This window comes from Mobula birostris, chromosome 1, assembly GCF_030028105.1.
Source record: "Mobula birostris isolate sMobBir1 chromosome 1, sMobBir1.hap1, whole genome shotgun sequence".
NCBI classification, from domain to species: Eukaryota; Metazoa; Chordata; class Chondrichthyes; order Myliobatiformes; family Myliobatidae; genus Mobula; species Mobula birostris.
In genome coordinates, this window is record NC_092370.1 from 160,572,719 (window position 1) to 160,594,959 (window position 22,241).

The following is a 22,241-nucleotide window of genomic DNA, read 5'->3' on the forward strand; positions in this document are numbered from 1 at the left end:
AACCAGTCTACGAAAGACCCAGATGTGAGTCCAGGAAAGCCCTGAGCCACAAGGAGCTCAGGGAAATGTAAGTTCAGTGACGGGGCGGAAGTTGGGAGCAGATCCCATTTATTGCAGCACTTCCAGGAAATAAAAACAGCAAAACGATAAAAGGTTTGTTGCTCTTTTAATGATATCAGTTCTGCAGTGCTTCTTTCACTTTAAGAGTTGACTGACTCCTGTGCAAAGTCGAGCCTCTGATAATCCTGTGACATGTTTGTCTAGAGCCGTGAACAGATTTCCTTCTGCCAGAGCCACATGCCATCGAGCCCACTCTCACATCACATGCTGACAGCAGCCATACTGGAACAAGCAGCGGATTCATCGTTCACTGTGCCTGCATTGTTTCACGGCAAGATCCACCAGCAGGGAGAGAGCAGCAGAGAAACACACAACCTTGGGCAAAACCCCCCACACCTAAAGGCTCGGCACTGCCCAAGCGTCTACTGAGGGGAGGGCTTGCCAGTGGCCTCAGCTGCACTCTGTGCTGGTGTCTTCTTTCCAGTCCGAGCAGTGGCAGGGGTGCTGGGATTTGTCCGAGTACCGTGAGCAGGGAGCAGTAATTAGATGAGGGGGATGAGTCCCTCTTCTCAGTTCTCCTCTCCAACACGCTGGTTACAGCAAAAGCATGACATAAACTGCCTGAGTTTATTCAGCTCCTGTCACCGCATTAGAGCAGCTCCAAGAGAAGCCAAGGAAGTCTCTCCAACACTGAATGTCCTGCTGTAATCGAGGGGCCACTGCAGCCGATCTGTGCACAGCAAGGTCACATGGATAGCAACTGTAACATATCATCAACTACAGTGCGCTGGATGAATATTGGGTAGGACACTGCGCTAACTCCAGTGCACATCTATCAGACCACTCTGTGCACTATCATGTGCATCTCCCACTGATTATCCCTCTAGATGTTGCATCTCCCATCGATGATCTCTCTGAATGGTGCATCTCCCTCTGATTGTCTCTCTAGATGGTGCATTTCCCTCTGATCATCCCTCTGGATGGGGCATCTCCCACTGATTGTGTCTCTAGATGGTGCAACTTCCATCGATTATCTCTCTAGATGGGGCATCTCCCACAGATCAGCTCTCTAGATGAGGCATTTTCCCATTGATTATCTCTCTATCTTTGTGCTGTCATTTGATCTCTTCCTTTTTTGAGTATTTGTTGGTTTCTCTATTCTGCTTTCCCAGCTGTATCACAACATGTGAAATGTTGTGCTCATTTATTAATGTGTGCACCTGACATCACATCAGTGTATCTCACCCCCATGCAGTGGTGATTTTCCAGCACTGCCCTCACTAATGTGATTTTGTGTACTAACTCACATTGCTTATCTTCAGTACAGATGGGTTGGGCGAAAGGGCATGTTTCTGTGCAGTACAGGCCTGTGATTCTCTGATGCTGCCTGGCTGTCTTGCTTTCCCATTGACTATTCATCACTGTCTTTCACTGAATTTTTCTGTGAGAATCTCACTCGGTGTTGCTGTCCCACTGGCAGGGTGTCTATACATATGTGTACACTTACACACAATGTATTATTGTGCAGGGCTGTAGTTGTTTGTGTGTGTGTGTGTGTGTGTGTGTGTGTGTTTGTGTGTGTGTGTGTGTATGTGTGTATGTGTGTGTGTTTGTGTGTGTATGTGTGTCTTGTAGCATGATCCTACAGTCCCTGCTCTGCCTATGTTATGAAGGTGCAGAATCAGGGTGTCCTCCACTGAATGGGTAGCTTTGATGGCCTTGAAGTATCAACTCGTGTGACATTGTCTAACAGGATTTAGTCACACAAGTATCAACAGGACGGATTGCTTGTCAGTTTCCAAAGCATGGCCTCCTCCACTGAGACTGCCTGCCATTCTTCAGCAACAGTGGTGTCTGATTACTGTGAGAAGGTTACACGTAAACAAGTTTCTTTTTCTCAAGACTGCCTCAGCACTTGAATTTATCAATAATTACGGGAACTTGTTTGAATGTGTGGGGTGTCCATAGCTCGGGCGATCATAAGCTGGGGAGGGTCCGAGTGATTTCATGCACTGGTGCTTTCCTGTGTGACCCTCCCCCTCCGGGCCCACCTGGCTGAGAGCTGACAAGTAGCCACAGTGTGACCTGCATTTATAGACGTGGGTGGCCAGTTCATTTAGCTTCCTGTGAACCTTTTGCTGAACCCAGTCACAGTGTTGTGAACAGGTTGGGGCCACTTATTCATACCGAGGGGCAGCTCCCTCACCGTCTCACCTCTGCCAGACCAAACCCATCAGCACCCTCACCCCTTCCCCAAACATCACCTCAGCCAACTGTCCAACATTCGCAACCCAACCCAGGTCACCTCTGCAAACCCCATCCTACAGGCAATCACGCTCTCACCACCACTTAAGCATGCTCCACTCCACCAGTGCCCACATCTCCCACCAACTCCAACCCTTTACCCTCAAACAATCCCACCCCACCCTGCCAAACCACGAACATATTGATTTATTGAGATACAGTGTGGAATAGGCCCCTCCGGCCCTTTGAGCCACGTTGCCCAGAAATCTCCCAATTTAACCCCAGCCTAATCACGGGACAACTTACAACCTACCAACTGGTGCGGCTTTGGACTGTGGAAGGAAACCGGAGCACCCGGAGGAAACCCACACGGTCACGGGGAGAACCTACAAACTCCCTACAGGCTGCAGCAGGAACTGAACCCGGGTCTCCTGTACTGTAAAGCGTTGTGCTAACCACTAGGCTACTGTGCTATCCCCCACTCCTTCCCCACCATTACGCTAATCCCCAGCCACCCCCCACCTCACACAACACACTACCACTTTGCCCAAGGCACCCCTCTACACAGCTACTGTCACAATGGGGGGCACTGGGAGCAAGGGTGGACCCAAATGCAAGACACATCTTGTGAGGTTAATTAAAGATAGTTTATTGTTCGATACCAGGAGAGCAAGGCAGGAGCAGGAATAGCGAAATGGACAAGGACTCAGGACTACGACTAGGCTGGGACCAAGGGTCTGGGCTTGAACTCGGAATTGGATCCCAGAACTAGAGGAGTCATGAAGAGGCTACGGTATGGACTCCGAGCCAGAGACTGGGCAAGGACCCAGTACCTGGGTCGTGCCCCGGGCTCAGACCCCAGAACCAGGCATGGACAGAGCCTTGGTCTCGGGAGAGCAGGTACACAGAACCATGGACACATACACAGAATACAGAGCTGGGACCCCTCCTTGGGAACAGGACATAGGGCCGGGACTCACACACAGAACAGAGAGCCAGGACCCCTCCTTGGGTACAGGACATAGGGCCGGGACTCATGACCCCCCGCGGGGCAACGGCAAGACGGCCTGACTTACCCCACGGAGGCGAGGACAAGACAAGACACGACATGACCCCCCGCGGGGCAATGGCAAGACAGCCAGACTTACCCCATGGAGGCAAGGACAAGACGAGACCAACACCAAAGCACACCAGACAGTACCTATCTAGCTCCGGCGACAGAACTAGACCGAGGTGCAGGCGAGGCCTGCAGACGAGGGCTAGAGGCAAGAGGGGCAGAGAAGGGATACAGACAGGGGGGTAGGACAGGAATCACAGACCGCCAGGGCCAGGACATGACTCGGAACTTGGAAGCTGCCAGGACCAGGACTTGACTCGGTACTTGGATGCCACCAGGGACGGGACTTAACTCGGAGCTTGGATGCCGCCAGGGCCAGGACTTAACTCAGAGCTTGGATGCCGCCAGGGCCAGGACTTGACTCGGTACTTGGATGCCACCAGGGCCAGGACTTGACTTGGTACTTGAATGCCCCCGAAGCCAGGACTTGACTTGGAGCCTCCGGGTCGTGGCGAGCTCTCGACTCGGCCTGGGAACAGTAGACAGCGGTTCTTGATTCCCTCCGGCGGGTTAACTGATGAACCCACCTCGGTGAGGAAACTTTGCAGGCTTGCTTTGGCGAGGTAATTTGACCAGGGTAGCTCCGGTGAGGAAAGGCAAATTACCGGCACTCGCTTCGGGCAGAAACTAGGCTTGCTCTGGCCAGATGACATTGGCATGCCGTACCTTGGTGACTTTGCAAATGCTCCCGCACCGAATGGCTGAAAGCCGGAGACTATAAACTACCGGTTCAGCCGAGAGTAAATTGCCTCTAATCACCAAGGCCAAGGGACACGGGAAAACAGGGAACCAAAGGGAAACAGGGAGTCACCAGTCCAGATCGTAACATAAACAAAGTAATTTTAAGGGACCCCGATCCGGACCATGAGAGCTACATCCATTAACCAACCCTTCCCAACTGCCATCCCATAGACCAGTTAACCCCACCCCAGTCTTGGCAGTTACTCCCCCCCAACCACCCTGGGCTCTCTCACACCATCCCCCAAGCCGCCCAGTGCCCCCCTGTCCAGTCTAGACCTCACCTGGGCTCCGTGGCAGCTGCGATGTCCATGCCCAGGTAGTGCGGCCTGGGCATGGTGGCAATGAAGTGAAGGTTGGCGGAGTTGAACAGCCGTACTGTGCCATCCGCGCAGCCGCAGAAGATGAAGTCCTCATTGACTGACAAGCAATTGGCCATTGTAGTCTGTGCAAAAGGCAAGGTATCAAAATTACACTGGTACCAAATTCTCTGCAGTTTTGTTCTAGGTTAAAAATAAATACTTCTCACAGTTGACTTCTTCCAGGCAAAAAAAATACCAAAAATTTTTTGACTTAAAACAAAACTATTTTGCTGCTGACCATGCATTTCCCTTTTCCAAATGAATTCTCCGGCTCTATGCTGTGACAAGTCCCGGGTTGACTGGGACAACCAGGATGAGGATGGGGTGTAGAGAACTACTTCTCGACCGGGGTTGTTGATATTACGGAACATTGATGCCTGGGGTTAAGTCTGCTCCAGGAGATAAACGGGAAGAATCTAAAGTTCAAAGGGCAATAATGTGCTTGGGAGGAGAGCAACGCAAATGTGGCGACCAAGAACTGGAGTGATAACATAAGGCACGGTTATTGGGATTAGTAACTAAAGTGATCTGGTTTATTTTACTTGCAAGGAGTCTGACAGACTGCCTCTAGGCAAACTGTTCAGCATAGTGGGAGGTATAATTAGCTGGGGAGATACTCAGATAAAAATGGCCGTGTAAGGAAGCAAAAGGAACTGCCATGCTCTGGGGAACTGAGAAGTGGGTTGCAGCCTCAGTGATTTAAAAGGAATTGAGCTGGAAAGGAACTGGAAGATACTGTGAAAAGATCCAAAAGAGGCAATGCACAGTTGTGTCAAAGCTTTTTTAAAAAATTATCTTTCAATTCTTCGCCTTGTAAATCTGCCAGGACAGGCTGTCAATAAGTTAGCACAGGATGAAAGAACAGGGTGGAAGGAAGTGGTCCCTCCCTAAGAACACTCACACATCAAAACTAAGTTTCCTGCAGACTAGCAACTTACTTTTCATGCCTGTGAACCACCAACACAGAACGAACCTTCCTGCCCCCTTTCAGCCAGCCCTGTAGTACAGTACTTGGGTAAATGTGTCTGTGATGACCCTGCAGAATCTGATTCAGCAGCAGATAAGGATTTTTCCCAGCAACTCAGTGATGTAGGGGAGGGGCAGGTTGGGGAAACATTGAGGGTAGAGATGGGAGGTTTTCACCCCTCTCCAGGCTGAAAGGCTAGCACGAAGATACAGATAGCCTCCTGCGGATTCAATGCATCTGCTGGCAGATGTTTCCCACTGCATCTTTAAGCAAAGGGTGAGGTCGAAGTGTTTTAAGCCCTGCTTTGTGCAGCTATGTAAAACACTGAGAACTGACTGATCAAACGTTCCACGTTTGCCACCTCTGGCAGTCATTGGGAAACTCTTTCCCTTACATACTAACATGAAAGTGAATGAACAGCACCAATTACCACTCTAATTTATAATATCGCTGAAGGCTATTCACAGCTTGTCCCTCTGTCTCACTAAAGAGCCTCCACCTCTCCCCCCGGGGGTCAGGTAAAACAACGAATGAGGCCATGACATGCCTAATATCCCAGGTGAGAGTCAGTGTCGACTGGAGAAGGCAGCCCTGGACCGCACAACAGCAAGGGTACAACGTGTGTCACAGTTTGCTGATGAAGATATTGCCTCACTTGCTTCTGAGTATCACAGGCAAAGACTTGCTCCTGAGTTTGCTGGCCCTGACTGAATCTTCCATGCTTGAGAAATCCCCTTCCTATCATATCTACCTGCCCCTGTTGGGTATTGTGTGTCTACATGCTATACCTTCCACTGTTTAGTTCCTCCATGTGTGCTGACCCACGAGGAGTGGAGGTGCCCATGCCCAATTGATTCAGTGCCTTTGGAAAGGGAGCAAAGTCATACATCTGGGAGCTAAACAGCCAGCATGATCAAAGATCCCACCCACACCGGACATTCTCTCATTCCCTCTCCTTCCATCAGGCTTAAGGAACAAAAGCTTGAAACTTCCATCCTTGGCCCACTATCCTGCGTAAACCCCCTCGCTGTAGGAGAGATTAGTGGCTCTCATAGCTCTTTGGAGATCCCATCGGGCTCTTTCATCCCAGTTCCTGATGCACCTGAACACACTCCAGTACTGCAATGAACTGGGAAGTTAGCACAAGAGGCCGCCAGACGTTTAAAGAACAGGCCATCTAACTCAAGCTGCCTCTCTGAGCCAACCGTCACCCTTCTTTGCCCTTTACCCGACACACCACAGCTTCCCTTTATCCATTTCTTGTTTGAAAGCTGTATTGAACCCACTTTCTCAGGCGCTGCAACGGCTCACTCACTGCAGGACAACTGAAGCCCTGCTCACTTTGCCTGAGGACTGAGAGCTCAGTCCCTGAGAACGACTGGAAAGTCACAGTGAACGCAGGGAGACCTGCGAGGAGAGGAGCCCTGCAGCTCAGATGTCCTGATCAGCACACGTGACTGATGAAAATCAGAGCTGTCTAGGAGCCCAGAGGTTTTGGAATGGATAAGACGGCAGAAAAAGGGCGAGGCAAGGCTCTGCAGAGATTTGAAAATGCATTAAAAAAACGTAAATTCCAGATGTTGCTCGACTCAGATCTAATCGTGGTGAGTGGGCACAGGAGGATAGTGACGGCAGAGGAGACTTGCCCCAGTATACCTCACCTTCACCTGCAGTACATGCACACAGTAACAGAGGGTCGGGATGGTGGTGTTCCCCTCCTACAGCTGCATGCGTGTGGAACCGACCACGATGGTTCGTCACTGAGATGGAGACAAACGATGGACGATGTCAGAGTGGAAAATGCAGAGAAACATCGAGACGGGAATGCAAACTTACTGTGGTGTTATCTGTGTTCTTTTCAAAGTCAGTGTGGGGACGAGCAGCGGGAGAGGAGAGGGAATCGAGCATTAGAGATGCCAGTATATGTATAGGACTGAGCTGACAATACACGCACTCGTGCACACACACACACACAAACACACACACACACACACACATTAGTGTACACACCTATACAACAAGCTCGTGCACACACAAACACACAGACACACTTACACACCTACAAAGGCTCACACACATACACACACTGGGATGTACAAACACACCCATGTTCCATCATTAAGGACCCTCCCCACCCAGGACATGCCCTCCTCTCATTACTACCATCGGGGAGGCGGTACAGGAGCCTGAGATTGCACACTCAGTGATTCAGAAGCAGCTTCTTCCCCTCCGCCATCATATTTCTCAACAGTCCATCAAACCATGAAGACCACCTCACTATTTTTGCTTTATCCACTACTTCTTTATATATATTTTATACATAATTTATATACAATTTATACATAATTTATAAACATATACTTCTTATTGAACATTATAGTGTATTTTATGTAGTTCACTGTACTCCTGCAAGACAATAAATTTCATGACATGTCAGTGATAGTAAACCTGATTCTGAATCAAATACGCACACACACACTCATACACACAGATAAGCACACACTCAGACACACACACTCACACATACACACTCAGTCATACATATACACACATTCACACACACACACTCATACATACACAGACACACACATGCACACTCAGACACATATATACACACACACACACACACACCAGACATGTATACACAAACACACACACACACACACACACACACACACACACACACACACACACACACATATACACACACACACAGAGGTGGTGATACAATGGTTTAATTACTGGGCTAATTATCGTAGAACCAGACTAACAAACCAGGGACCTGAAACCAAATCCCACCATGTCAACTGTGGGATTAAAATTCAGGAGGTAATGTGGAATTAAAACCAGTTCATCAGTAGAAACAATGGTGCCCAAAAAACCATTGCGTTGCCATTAATCAACATAATGTCCTTCAGGAGAGGAGATTTGTTGACCTTACCTGTCTAGCCTGTATCTGACTCCAGGCCCAGCAAAATAGCTGACTGACTCTTCAGATGCCTTCTGCTGTACAACAAGGAATAAATCCTGACCTTGCCAGCAATGCCCACATTCCCTTCAATACATTGAGAAAAAAACTGGCTCGAGGCAGGAAAGAAAATAGAGCAACAATAGACTTAATGAAGTGAATCAGAATAGCTGTGAGGGGACAGTAGATCAGTCCAGGTTATGGAGAGAACTCTCCCGTTCCCATTGCTGCCACATTCACCAGGCCCACATCTCAGACCGGAGAGGATTCACAACACTACTCACCCTCAGCTCCACCCACTTATCCAGCAGCCTCCTCTCGTTGAACTCGCACAGGAGGCCCGAACTGGTGATGCAGAAGGTGCTGTCGGCTTTCCTGCCGCGCCCGCAGGCCACGCCACTGAAGAAGTTGTTGCGCAGCTCACCCAGCAGCCCAGAGCGGCCCAGCAGTGGCACCGTGGCGTTCACCTGGAACACAGGCAGCAACACACTGTCAGGGACCAGCACGCGGCCGACCGACAGAGGAAGGGTCCGCAACGAGACGCGGAACCCTAGAGAAATGGGGGGGGCCTCACTCCAGTGGAATCGTAGAGCATGAGTACATTTTGCATCCATAGGCCTTTCTATAAGTTTCCACGAAGAGAGTCTGGCTAACGCAGCTGACTATCTTGGTTGGTAGTAGGGAGAATGGATTTGACTCAAATTAGAAGGAAGACACTGTCCTGTGGATGATTGCGGTCCAGAAAATTAAACTAACAAATTAGTTATCTAATCACAAACAAGAGAAACTCTGCAGACACTGGAAATCTGAGCAACACACACACAAAATGCTGGAGGAATTCAGCAGGCCGGACAGCATCTATGGAAAAGAGTCCAGTCAATGTTTCAGGCTGAATCCCTTCAGCAGGACTGGAGAAGAAAAGATGAGGAGCCTATCTAGAGGCCTGGATTCATAATCCACAAATCTGGACTCAAATGCAACTGCTGGATTTAAATTCAGTTAATAATCTGAAATCCAAGAGGAAAATTTAGTCATTAGTGATGTTGACTGTGAAATTACTGCGTTGCTCCCAAACTGCAGTCCTGTTGACCCAGTCTGAGCTGCGTATGACTCCCAAGCCAACAATAGTGCTCGCTCTTCACTGCTCTCTGAAAAATTCAAGGGCAGTTCAGGATGAGCAATAAATTGCCAGCAAGGCCCACTTTTATAAAAATTGAATACATAAAGATCTAAGCTCAGATGTCACCTTTACTGATAACCTGGGTAAGGCAATGGAAGGCCATACACTGAAGACCGGCAATGGCCCACTATAGTGTTAATTTACGTGGCGTGTAATTACTGGGAGATTTTGTGAGTTAAGTGAGAATGGAATGATGGCAGATGGATTTCAGTACTCATTACCTCTAATGCCCATCCCTCATGGTGAGATGAGCCAACTTCTTGAAGGGAATGAAGAATTTCCTGGATTGAGACTCACCGATGAAGAACGACAGATAGTTTCAGTGGGAGAAACAAAGTCAATCAGGGGTTTTTGAAAGGGGATTGCTGAGGGATTTGAGCCAACATAATATGCAGGGCTGCAGGGAGAGAATGAAAATGTGGGACTAACAGGGTGGTGTTACTGTGAGCCTGTGGGCTGGATGATCTTCATGTCCCCTAACAATCCTAAAATTCCTCACTGTGTTTCAATATACGTCAAGTTGTCAAGTCAAGCTTGCTGTCATTTAACTATATACATGTATACCGTCAAACAAGGCAACGTTTCTCTGGACCAGCCTGTAAAGCACATACACATAACACATAACGACTTAGGAAAGTAAGAGTTAAATCTACAAATTAACTATGCAGAAATAAACGGGTATGACAGGTGTTTTTCTCTTCACACTTCTAGTTGTTGTTTGCCAAGCCACCCCTCCGGCTCATGGCTGTATCGATGGACCGTGGCATAGCCGTCTCAGGTCTTGGTGACAGGGCACGTTTGGACCAGGAGGAGGTTGTCCTGGCAAGCTGGGGTTTGTTGGGCCTCCCCGTCGGTGTAGTGTTTGTGTTGTTTTGGCGTGTCGACATCTGAGTCAATTTGCGCCTGTCCAGTTTTTTTCTGGTAGCTGTGGCAAAGCTCGGGAGGAGTGAGGTGGGGTTGTTGATTAGCTCTCCGCCAGGGGGTATGTTGGTGTGTCAGTGTTGACGCCATTCAGTGCTTTTGTCATAGGAGTTGAGGTTTCTCAAGTAGTAGAGAGGTTTGCAGGATTAGATTCAGGAAGTTGGAGGAGAATTTTTGATGAATTTACGAACTGGAAAGTTGTTGGGCACCACTTTGTTTATCTTGATTATGCTTCGGAGAACCCTGCCTGATGGTAGAAAGTCAAAGAGGATGCTGGATGGATGGGTGGGATCCTTATTAATACGAAGGGCCCTGCGTATGCAACGCTCCTGATAAATGTCCCCGATAGATGGTAGGGAGACCCCTCTGATCCTCTTGGCCGTTCTCACAGTCCTCTGTAGGGACTTCCGGTCCAGTGCTTTGCTGCTCCCATACCAGATGGAGATGCAGCTCGTCAGGGCATTCTCCATGGTGCTCAGTTACCATGGGAGGGGGAGCCTCGCTTGCCTCACTCTCCTCAGGAAGTGGAGGCGTTGCTGTGCCCTCTTGTTCAGGGAGGTGATAGTGAGGGAGCAGGTAAGGTCGTCCGTGATGCGAACTCCCAGGACTCGGTGCACTTAACTCTCTCTACGGGCAGCTATGTATGCGCAAAGGGGGATTATGAGTCGGAAAAAGCAGCAAAGAACATGGGAGGAAAAGTCTTAATCACAGTCACAGATCTTACCTTGGAGGCTTTGGACGCATCCAGATACCAGAACTTGACGTGCCTGTTGCCAGCGGTGACAAAGTAACTGCTGTCCTCAGAGAAGGAAACGGCAGTCACCTTACTTGATACCTTGTTGGCTGCCACAACAACATTTTTCTGTAGAAGAAGCCAGAGGCACACAATTCACATTCCCAACTTCAGGATAGCCATTGGCTGCCACAGATATTGCAATGACTAGTGTTCAGACACCGAGTGGGCCGAGTGTTGGCGGCAGGAAACCTAATTAATAATTAACACAAAGACATTATATTGTTCATTTATTTATGAGAAAAATGATCCAATACTACATGTATTTGTTGGAAAAAGTATGGGGTAATGCTTTCTACGAAAGCTATTTGGAGTCAGGTGTTCCAATCAATGAGCTGAGATTGGAAGTGTGGGCTGTAGAGGTGCCCTGCCCTATAAAAAAGACACTCAAAGTCAGGTTACTGACAGAGCCTGCTCTTCTCAAGAAAGGACTGCTTATGTGCTTCATGCCTCGATCAAAACAACTCTCAGAGGACTTTAGAAGAAGAATTGTAGAAGCTGGAAAAGGCTACAAGAGCATTTATAAAGACCAGAGTATTCATCAGTCCAAAAGAGAAATAGTCTATAATTGGAGAAAATTCAGCACTGTTGCTACTCTCCCTGGGAGTGGGCATCCTACAAAGATCACACCAAGAGCACACCATACAATGCTGAGAAGAGGAAAAAGAACCCAAGGGTAACAGCAAAAGACCTGCAGAAATCTCTAGAACTTAGTAAAGTCTCTGTTCATGTGTCCACTCTAAGAAAAATACTGAACAAGAATGGTGTTCATGGAGGGACACCATGGAGGAAACCACTGCTCTCCAAAAAAACACCACTGCACGTCTCAAGTTTGCAAAAGACCAACTGGATGTTCTACAATGGGACAATGCTCTGTGGACAGATGAGACAAAAGTTGAACTTCTTGGCAGAAATGCACACTGCTATGTTTGGAGGAAAAGGGCACTGCACACCAACACCAAAACCTCACCCCAACTGTGAAGCATGGTGGAAGAAGCTTCAGAGTTTGGGGCTGCTTTACTGCTTCGGGGCCTGGACAGCACGCAATCATTGAGGAAACAATGAATTCAAAATTGTATCAAGACATTTTACAGGAGAATGTCAGGGTAGCAGTCCATCACCTGAAGCTTAATAGAAGTTGGATAACGCAACAAGACACTGATCTGGAAGACAAGAGTAAATCAACAACAGAATGGTTAAAAAAGAAAATTTATGTTTAGGAATGGCCAAGTCAAAGTCCTGACCTTAATGCTATAGAAGTGTTGTGGAAGGACCAGAAACAAGCAATTCATACAAGGAAGCCCACCAACATCCCGGAGTTGAAGCAGTTTTGTAGGGAGGAATCGCCTAAAATTCATCCAAGCCGACGTGCAGTCCTGATCAATTTACTGGAAATGTTTGGTTGAAGTTATTGCTGTAGAAGGGGTCACACCAGTTACTGAAAGCAAAGGTTCAAATACTTCTTCCATTAAATACATGTAATATTGGATCATTTTTCACAATAAATAAATAAACAAGTATAACGTTTTTGTGTTATTTATTTAATTGGGTTCTCTTTATCTAGTTTTAGGTCTCACGTGAAGATCTGATCACATTTTAGGTCATATTTATGCAGAAATGGAAAAAATTCCACAAACTTTCTAGCAGCACTGTTTGTCCATCTCCCAAGTTGTATCTCTGGAGGCAAAAAGATCCCCCGTGGCTGGAGGAAATGCTAGAGCCATGTTTACCTTCCACGCCCAAACATTGACGATCATGTCATGCTGGTATCCCACAGAGACTATGTATTTGGCATTCAGCGAAAAAGCCACACAGGCCACTCCATACTTGTGTTCCTGGATCTCTGCCACCTGGGTCTTATCAGCAACGTCCCAGACCCGAACGGCGGGCATATGCCCACTCTGAAAACACGGAGAAGAAGGGAGAGACAAGGGTCAGAAGTCAGCTCACCAGTTGACTCACAAGTTGTGTAACTCTGGTAAACAGTATTTCAAATAAGACAATCTCTCCCATAAGCTTTACTCTCTTCCTTCACACATAGTTGCATGAGGATCGGTTGTCCTGGCCCTGGCTGACTCTGCCTGTGTAGACGGTCATTTGCTCAGCTTGACACCTGGCACAACGATCTATATCAAGGTCCACTCTGGCCTTCCGCCAAGCACATTGCCCTTATTGACATCCTCACTGTCAACAAACTTCAGTGTCAAAAGCAAGACCCCACAGCTGCTGGAAATTCATGAAGAGAAATGATCGGGACGTTTCTACACTCTGTGGTTACACAGCAGGTCAAACATTCAACCTTCCCATTCCCAACCATTCCTACAGTCTGTGCTTATAAAATCTGACAAAGCTTAGTCATCTTGCCAGTTCTGAGATGTTAACTTTGTTTCTCTCTTCACAAGTGCTGCCTGACCCGCTGAGTGTTTCCAGCACTTTCCGTTTTTATTTCAGTCACTTTGAGCTCTTATGGAACATAAAAGAGAACTGAGAATTTCTCAGGGAACACACATCAAAGTTGCTGGTGAACGCAGCAGGTCAGGCAGCATCTCTATGAAGAGGTACAGTCGACGTTTCAGGCCAAGACCCTTCGTCAGTTGCTGCATTCACCAGCAACTTTGATGTGTGTTGCTTGAATTTCCAGCATCTGCAGAATTCCTGTTGTCTGAGAATTTCTCACTCTGGTTTCATCCCGAGATGCATATCAGATTCTTCAACTGCTTGGAGTCAGAAAAAGAGTTTTGGTTCTATCATATCCATTCTTGGGATATGGATACCACTAGAGGGACGACCATTTACTGCCCATTCCTAGTTTCTCTGGAACCAAAAGAGTCAATAGGTCATTTCAAAGAGGGATCACAGTGTAACTGTGTGCCTGGGATCACACATAGTGTAAACCCAGAAAAGATGGTGGAACAAACAGGCTTTAGGACAATTTGGTAGCTCCATGAGCACATCAACTTTTTAATTCCAGCTTTCTTTAATTCGCTAACTAATTAATAAATAATCCCCCCGATTGAGTGAGACTAGAACTCGTGTCTTTAGTCTTTTAGAACAATACTAAGATCTAGTCTTGAAGCTTTGGTTAGGACAAATCTTCAAGACTAGGTTAATAGTCTTTGCTGGGCAAGGTTAACAAAGCCAAGGCACGTCAATGAAGCTAGTCTATCAGTGAAGATAATCCATCCAAACGGAGGAACCAGTTTCAAGGGATGTTTTCTGATTCTGTATTCATTACTTTTGATGTCCACTATTAATTCATTGAAATTTGATTAAAGACGTGACATACTTGGGCCAATCACTATTATCTCTGAAAGGCATGTGATAGGGATAAATGGCAATGGTTTTTAGATCCTCGCTAGGCTAGATGTAAGAAATGTTATTAGAAATAAACAAACTAGTTATTACATTGGTAGATGGTGATGTGATGCTTCCTCCGGCTGGAGTGTGGAGAATCAGTGGTTACAGTCTCAATATAAGGGCCAGTTATGAGAAGCAGTCTCTTCACTTGGAGGACGGCGAGCCTTTGGAATTCTCTACCCACGAGGCCTGTGGAGGCTCATTCATAGGCGATCGGAGAGAGATCGATACATTGTTGGATATGAAAGGAATCACGGGATATGGAGTTAGGGGCGAAACAACAAATAGCTGGAGGACCTCAGCAGGTCTGGCAGTGTCTGTGGGATGGCTGCCACTTCAGGTCACAACCCTCGCTCCATCTGGAGCGGGAAGCTGGTGCTGAGGTAAAATGTCAGCCAGGTTTCCGTTAGATGGCAGAGCACTGAGCAGGCACGAGGGGCTGAACGGCCAACTCTTATGCAGATGCAGGTGTTATTGTGACTGCAGCTCAAAGTTTGATGTGAGCTCTGGTTTTGCCGGTTCATGTTTCTTCACTGGGAACTCCTTGGACAGTTTGATTTACTGGATCCTATCCTCAGGATCCTGGTGCAATCTGGAAACCGTTATAAACATATTTTTAAAACACGCAAAGCCATAGATCAAGATAAATCAGCATTTTTCTCAACCGTGATCAAGACTGTTACTAAAACTCTTGCGTTCAACAATTACCTGGTGGGTGACAGCCTTGGCTCTAACAGGGAAAAGAGTCAGGCTTGTCGGCCTACCAAAGTCAAAATCTACCCCTATGAGTGATCATTATTGGCTTGGGCATCACGGAGAATTCCATGGAATGGCGCAGGGGTTTCCCAGATGCTTGCTGGGTCATTTTCAGATCAGATTAGAATCTGCAGCTTCATCATTTTAAGTTACTCGCGCACAACTGGAGCTTGCAGCTGAAGAGTGAAAGAGTTCCTCTCTCCTGGACAATCCTTGCCATTCACCTTCCTCTACAGACAACACAGTTACACAGCAACTTGAACTCCAGTGGCCTGGGTTCAACCCCGACCTATGGTACTGTGCATGAGGAACTTACGTATTTTCCCTGTGACTACATGGGTTTCACCCGGATGATCCTGTTCCCTTCCACTTCCCAAAGATGTGCTGGTTGGTGGATTAATTGGCTGTAAGTCGCTCCCAGTGCATAAGTGAGTGGTAGAAACTGGGAGGAGTGGAAAGGAATGTGGGGAGAATTAAACAGGATCAGGATAAATGAACACTTGGTGGTCAGTACAGACTTGGTGGGCTGATTGGCCTACTTCATTGCTACCTTAGGAATTCTAAGTGCATTCATGGGATGTCCACTGCTCCACCTCCCTTCACTGATTCAGTATGCCCCCAGTATCAGTCTAACATCCCTTACACACACATCCCTCCCCTCATATGCTTGAGAATACATGTCCTGTAATCCTCTCCTTAAACAACCCTACTCCACTCTTTGCAATGCCGGTTGGGGAAAAGAGGCCTGTTCATAAAATCTCTGGCAGCATCAACAACTGGGCTTCACAGTCTCCAACCTAGGACACCGGGCCTGGAGTTGTTGGCTCTAGCACACTGCTTTGCCTTCTACAGAGCCATAGGATCTCTGACGTTCACCGAAATACAGCGCACGGGTCTCCACTCCAGAGGCCTGTGCCACCAGTGCTGGAACACTCCTTCGATACGGCAATGGGTCATTGGCCTGGAGTGTACGGTCTGGTCCTGAAGTGAGACTTGACCCTGACACCGAGGTGAATGTAAACAGGCCCGTCACTCGCTGAATCTGCACTGACTGCCAGGCACCCATTAATCTAAGGTTGGTAGGTTAGCTGGTCATTGTAAATTAGGCTTGGGTTAAATCAGGAGCTATTGGGTGGCACTGCTTGAAGGGCTTCATCTCAATCAATCAATAGACAGACAGACTTATCACCTTTTATCTATCACCTCCCAGCTTCTTACTTCATCTCCCCTCTCTCAGCCACCCACCTTCCCCCTCACCTGGTCTCACCTATCACCTGCCAGCTTGTACTCCTTCCATTCTTCACCTTCTTATTCTGCTCCTTTCCTTTCCAATTATCATGAAGGATCTCAGCCCAAAACGTTGACTGTTTATTCCCCTCCATAGGTGCTGCCTGACCTGCTGAGTTTCTCCAGCATCTTGTGTGTGTTGCTCTGGATTTCCAGAATCTGCAGAATCTCTTGTGTTTCCCATTAAAACCAATCCCATTTTTAGTCTCTCCTCATTCTCGCCAACTCCTGCCCCCCACCTACACCAGGGACGATTGACGGCAGCCAACTAACTCATAACCAGCAAACCTTTGGATTGTGGGAGGAAATGAGAGCAGGAACCCAAGAAGACTCATGCGGTTAGGGGGAGAACGTGGGAACTCCACACAGACAGCACCAGAGATCGGGGCATTCCGGAGTTCGGAGGTCAATTCTGACGCTCTGTGTGAAAGAGTCTGTATGTTCTCCCTGTGAGCATGTTAGTTTCCTCTGGGTGCTCCAGTACAGTCCAAAGGTTGATAGGTTAATTGGTCACTGTAAATTGTCCTGGGATTAGGCTAGTGCTGGGTGCCTCAGCTCATTGGGCTAGAGAGGCCTGTTCCACGCTGTAAATAAATGAATAAATGAGCTGAGCACGTTTGGAAATGAATGCCATGAACCATCTAGCTGGTACAGGGAAAAACATTCATCAGTACCACAAATAGCACAACATGGCCACAGAATTGCTCCCACCAGCCAGTCATCAGAATAATGACTGGAATTGACTCTTCGGACCTAGCATATCCAGCAAGAGGGAACAGATTCTGATCGTCAGGAAGGTGTGAATGTCCAGGAGGTACTTAATTCAAACTACAGCAACTTATTGTTCATTTATTTATTTATGTTTATTATTATTATTATTTCTTGTTTTTTGTATTTGCACAGTATTTTGTCTTTCGAACACTGGTTGAACGCTCAAGTTTGTGTGGTCTTACATGGATTCAATTATGGTTATTATTCTATTATGGATTTATTGAGTATGCCCACAAGATTGCATGATCCTCATATATGTTAGCGTATACAAATACAGGATTGTATATGGTGACATATATGCACTTGGATAACAAATTTACTTTGAACTTTGAACTTTACTCCGATGCTGGTGAAACTCATGCGCAGCATCTGTGCAGGGAGATAGTCAAGTGACATTTCTAATTAAGACCCTTGATCTGGACTTAACCTACTGTCCATTTCTCCTCTACATATGGTTCGTGTCCTGCTGGCTTCTCCAGCATCTCTTGTCTCCCCTTGATTTAAACTCTTACCCAGATGTGACTGCCATACACCTCAAATCAGCTTGACCAGGTATCTCCCACGGGAAGATGACTAGTGCCACCCATGGGCAACTCTCCTCAAGGGAGCCTGAATGCCTCAACTCATCCACTGATAGTGCATTGCCAGGATCTCTAGAGATTCAGCCTAAATATACAGATAGAAGATATCCATTTCAACCAATACTCTATCCACAGACTCAAAATGTCCCAAAGCTCTTCATAGTCAGTGATGTGTTTTCAAGGGTTCTAATGTTAGAAACTTTAAAACCAATTTACACACAACAGGAACCCACAACAACAAAGTGGTAGTGACCAATCTGCCATAGAGGTGCTGGTTGAGAGATAGATACGCACCAGCTTGCTGGTGAGAATTCTGCTTAAAAATCACGCTGAGGGAACTTTAACATCTACCTGAATGGGTAAAAAGTAAAGGCATCCATTAGTCTTGCGAGACCATGGACCTGCGCCTGGAAAGTCTTCACTCTCCAGGGCGCAGGCCTGGGCAAGGTTGCATGGAAGACCAGCAGTTGCCCACGCTGCAAGTCTCCCCTCTCCACGACACCTGAAAGGGTAAAAGGTCATCAATCTAACGCCTGAAAGGCAATTCAGCTCTTTGATAACTGTTCAAGTTCTGAGGTAACACATCTTCCGAATTATTTCTAACTGTTCTTGTCTCTGGAGTGAGACGTCGTTGGATAATTCCTCAACAGAGGGGTCTGAGGAACACCATTTGGTGGAGGAATATTTATCCCAGAGAACAAATCTGACAGGCACTCATCCCCATCAGCTGCTTCCAGATGTAATGACCCTAGGGTCTCCGGCTTGCAGGTGTGACCACATTTTGCAAAGGTCGCTGCAAACTATAAACACAGTCCAACAGCACATGGAGTTATACACATTAAAAACAGGAAGCAAATGACTGAAAGCAAACCACTAGAAACAGTAGACCATTTGGTCTCTGACACTTGTTCCGCCATTCAATAATGCATGACCTTTCACCTTGGCACCTTAACCAATATTCCTTCATTCCCTTAATATCCAAAAATCTATTGATTTCAGTCTTGAATAAATTTAATCATGGAGCCTCTACAGTGAATTTCTTCCCTTCTGAGTAAAGGAATTTCTTCTCAGTTTGGTCCTGAACGAACATGCTTGTTTTGAGAATGTAACTCACAGTTCTTGACACCTCATCAGGCTGTCAAACTCCTTAAGAGTTTTGTGTAGTTCAATGAGGTCATGTCTCATTCTCTTAAACTCTGGAGAGAAGAGGGTTAGTTTGCATAACCTTTCCTCATAGGACAACCCAGCAATGATGTGTTGCTGCACTCCAACTAGCACAGATACAGCCTTCATGAAGTAGGGAAATACAAAGTGTTCACAATTTTGCAGAGGAAGCCTCATGATCACCATAAGACATTTCCACTGTGGTACCCAAATCTTCTTGCAAAACCAGTCAACTTATTGTTTGCCTTCCTAACAGCTTGCTGTGCGTGCATGTGGACTTCATGCTCAGACAGCCCTTCAAAAAACACTCTGCCCTTCAGCCTCTTTCTTTTGAAGTGGATGACCTCACATTACCTTCCATCTGCTACGTCCTCATTTGCATTTCAGAACTTTTCTTTCCAGTAAATCAATAACCAGAAGAGTGCTCCATCCTTGGGGAGTTCCATTCCCTACCCTCAAGCTAAGGAGCAGCAGTCGCCCATTAACGTACACTGCAAGAATTAAAGAGCAGAGCTGACCAAGTGAACTATAATTAGAATGAAGCCTCAGAAACACTTTCACAATGGAAAATTTCTTTGCAAAAGTAACAGTAATGGTAATATTCTGTGCAGAATGGGATCTATCCATTTAGCAGAATTCATACGGTGCTATGGCCATGGAAAGAACTTGGAAGTAACTCCAAGGGTGGAGAATGCTAACAGTTCAGTCAATTAAAGAGCCTGGGGCTATGAAATGAGAAATGAGGGTTTATGAAAGAGATTTAGGAAAAAGCCTGCATGCACCCTAAATCACTGGGAATATGTGCAATCAGGTGTAAGAGGAGATGTAGAGATTATAGATAGAATTTTGTGCACGACCAAGACACAGAAAATATTTGTGCTCTATCTGAAAACATCTGATAATGAGAGAGAGAGGGAGAGGGAGGGAGAGGGAGAGAGAGAGAAAGAGGGAGAGGAAGAGGGGAGGGGAAGAGGGGAGAGGGAGAAGGAGAGGAAGAGAGAGGGAGGGGGAGAAAAAGAGAGAGAGTGAGGGAAGGGGGGAGAGAGAGAGAGAGAGAGAGAGAGAGATGAGAAAAAATTCTTTCAGAAGGAAAAAATTGCAGGAATTTGCTACCCAAGAGGGCTGTGGAGGCTCAATGCTGAAATTTATTCAAGAATGAAATCAATAGATTTTTGGTTACTAAGGGAAATAAGGATTTTGGGGTTAAGGTGCCAAGGTGAAAGGAGTTAAAAACACAAACTGAGGATGAGACAGATGGACAAACAGAAGGAAAGACCCTGAGAGTTGTCAAACTCCATCAGTATCTGCTCACTGTCCCCTCCGGTGGAGGCACATTTGCCAATTTCAATGCTTGCTTCACAGAGCACTCGGCCCTTATTTCCAGCACTGCAGGGCTGCCAGATCACTGTGGGGCCAGGCACAGCTCTGCAGATTCTGCAAACGGAGGCACTGGGGTACAGTGATGACAGAGTTACACAGCCATGGAAGGACGAAAGGGTGAAACTTCAAATTAAGCAGTTCCTTTCTTTTACGTGGTACAAGCGCAGGAAAGACAGTGGATCAGCGTCTGCTGGCTTCAGGAGGAGAAATGGTAAGAGGTGTGTGTTATGGAACTGGCATCACGTGGTGGGTATAAGAATGTCTCTGATCAGTGTTGGTTGGAACTTCTCAGAAAACTCACAGAAGTAAAATCGATTTGTATCTAGCTGTTGTACTCCAGATAAACTCAGCTAGCACCTTATCCAAAGAGATGCCAAGATCAGCACAGTGGGCACAACAGTTACTGCTGCTGCCTCACAGATCCAGTAATCTGGGTTTGATCTTGACCTCTGGTGCTCTCTGTGTGAAGTTTGCACATTCTCTCTGTGACCTTTTGGGTTTCCTTTGGATGGTCCAAAGTTACCTGCACTGTGGGGGGGGGGGGGGGAGAAACGGGAGAGTTGACGGGCAGTTGGGAGCAAAACGGTTAGAGGGAAATAATGAGGCAATGGAACTGATGAGTACGCACAGACTCCCAGGGCTGAATGGTCTTAATGTAACAAAATAATCCTGCAAAGGCTTACAGCAGGATGGTCAGGTCAGTTCGTAAGAGCTCCTGGCAAGATCAGCCTTGGCACCAGGGAAAAAAATATACCTCCTTCTTCACCCAAGTGAGTTTCTGCAGCTTCAGCTCTGACCAGACTGGCAGAGGCAGATACACCCCTGTTAGCGTACCACCCCACTGGCACTGGAGACCAAGCTCAAAGCCCCGGTGCAGGGTTTGAACCTTGTACAATCTGGACAAGACCATGACGTAAACCTGATTTACTCAAAGCCATCACTCTTGCTTCGACTATGCAAAGAGCGATTCAACATCAGAGCAGGAACTTGGCTTGTGGCACACTAAGCTGTGTTGGTAGGCTTGGTGAGATCTCCTGTTCTACATTTGTCTGGGCTGAGAGTTCGGTGGAAATACTGACTTCTTATTTGTATAAATAATACTTAGTGGGAATTCCTAGTATAATTGATGCCTATTTGCGAGCCTGGATGAGTTTATCTGTGTGAAGTTTGAACATTCTCTTTGTGATTTTGTAGGTTTTCTTCAGGCGCTCCATTTTCTCCCTACATCCGACATTCTGCTGTATATGCTTGCCAAGTCTTGAAAGAATATTTCTCTGCATTGGGAGGATTTGGTGAATTTTCTGGTATAACATATAATATATATCAGTGGAGATTTCTTATTATATAATTATCTGAAGTGCAAGATTTTGGTAAGGTTTTGTAATATATTTTCTGCAACACACTGGTATTTCTTGCCATTTACGAGAACTGGAGAACTTCAGGAATATTTGCATGAATTGCTGGGGGTGGGGGTTGATAAAATGTCTTTGTACATTTATCTGCAGCCAAATGTTTAGTGGTAGGACACAGTATTGATTTGCAGGACCAGGACATCAGAGGCAAAGCAAGCATTTATTTATTGCTCGTTCTGAGTT

The 22,241-nt window shown here is 46.7% G+C and overlaps 1 protein-coding gene across 1 annotated transcript in view; it reads right to left on the bottom strand.

Moving 5' to 3' along the window:
- Positions 1-22,241, bottom strand: part of mapkbp1 (mitogen-activated protein kinase binding protein 1) — a 260,224-nt gene that overhangs the window by 81,241 nt on the left and 156,742 nt on the right. Inside the window, exons 5-8 of the mRNA XM_072265081.1 lie at positions 13,081-13,251; positions 11,282-11,419; positions 8,741-8,923; positions 4,444-4,604 (exon numbers count right to left, since the gene is read on the bottom strand). Coding sequence (XP_072121182.1) covers positions 4,444-4,604; positions 8,741-8,923; positions 11,282-11,419; positions 13,081-13,251 — 653 coding nt within the window. The remainder of the gene's footprint in view (positions 1-4,443; positions 4,605-8,740; positions 8,924-11,281; positions 11,420-13,080; positions 13,252-22,241) is intronic.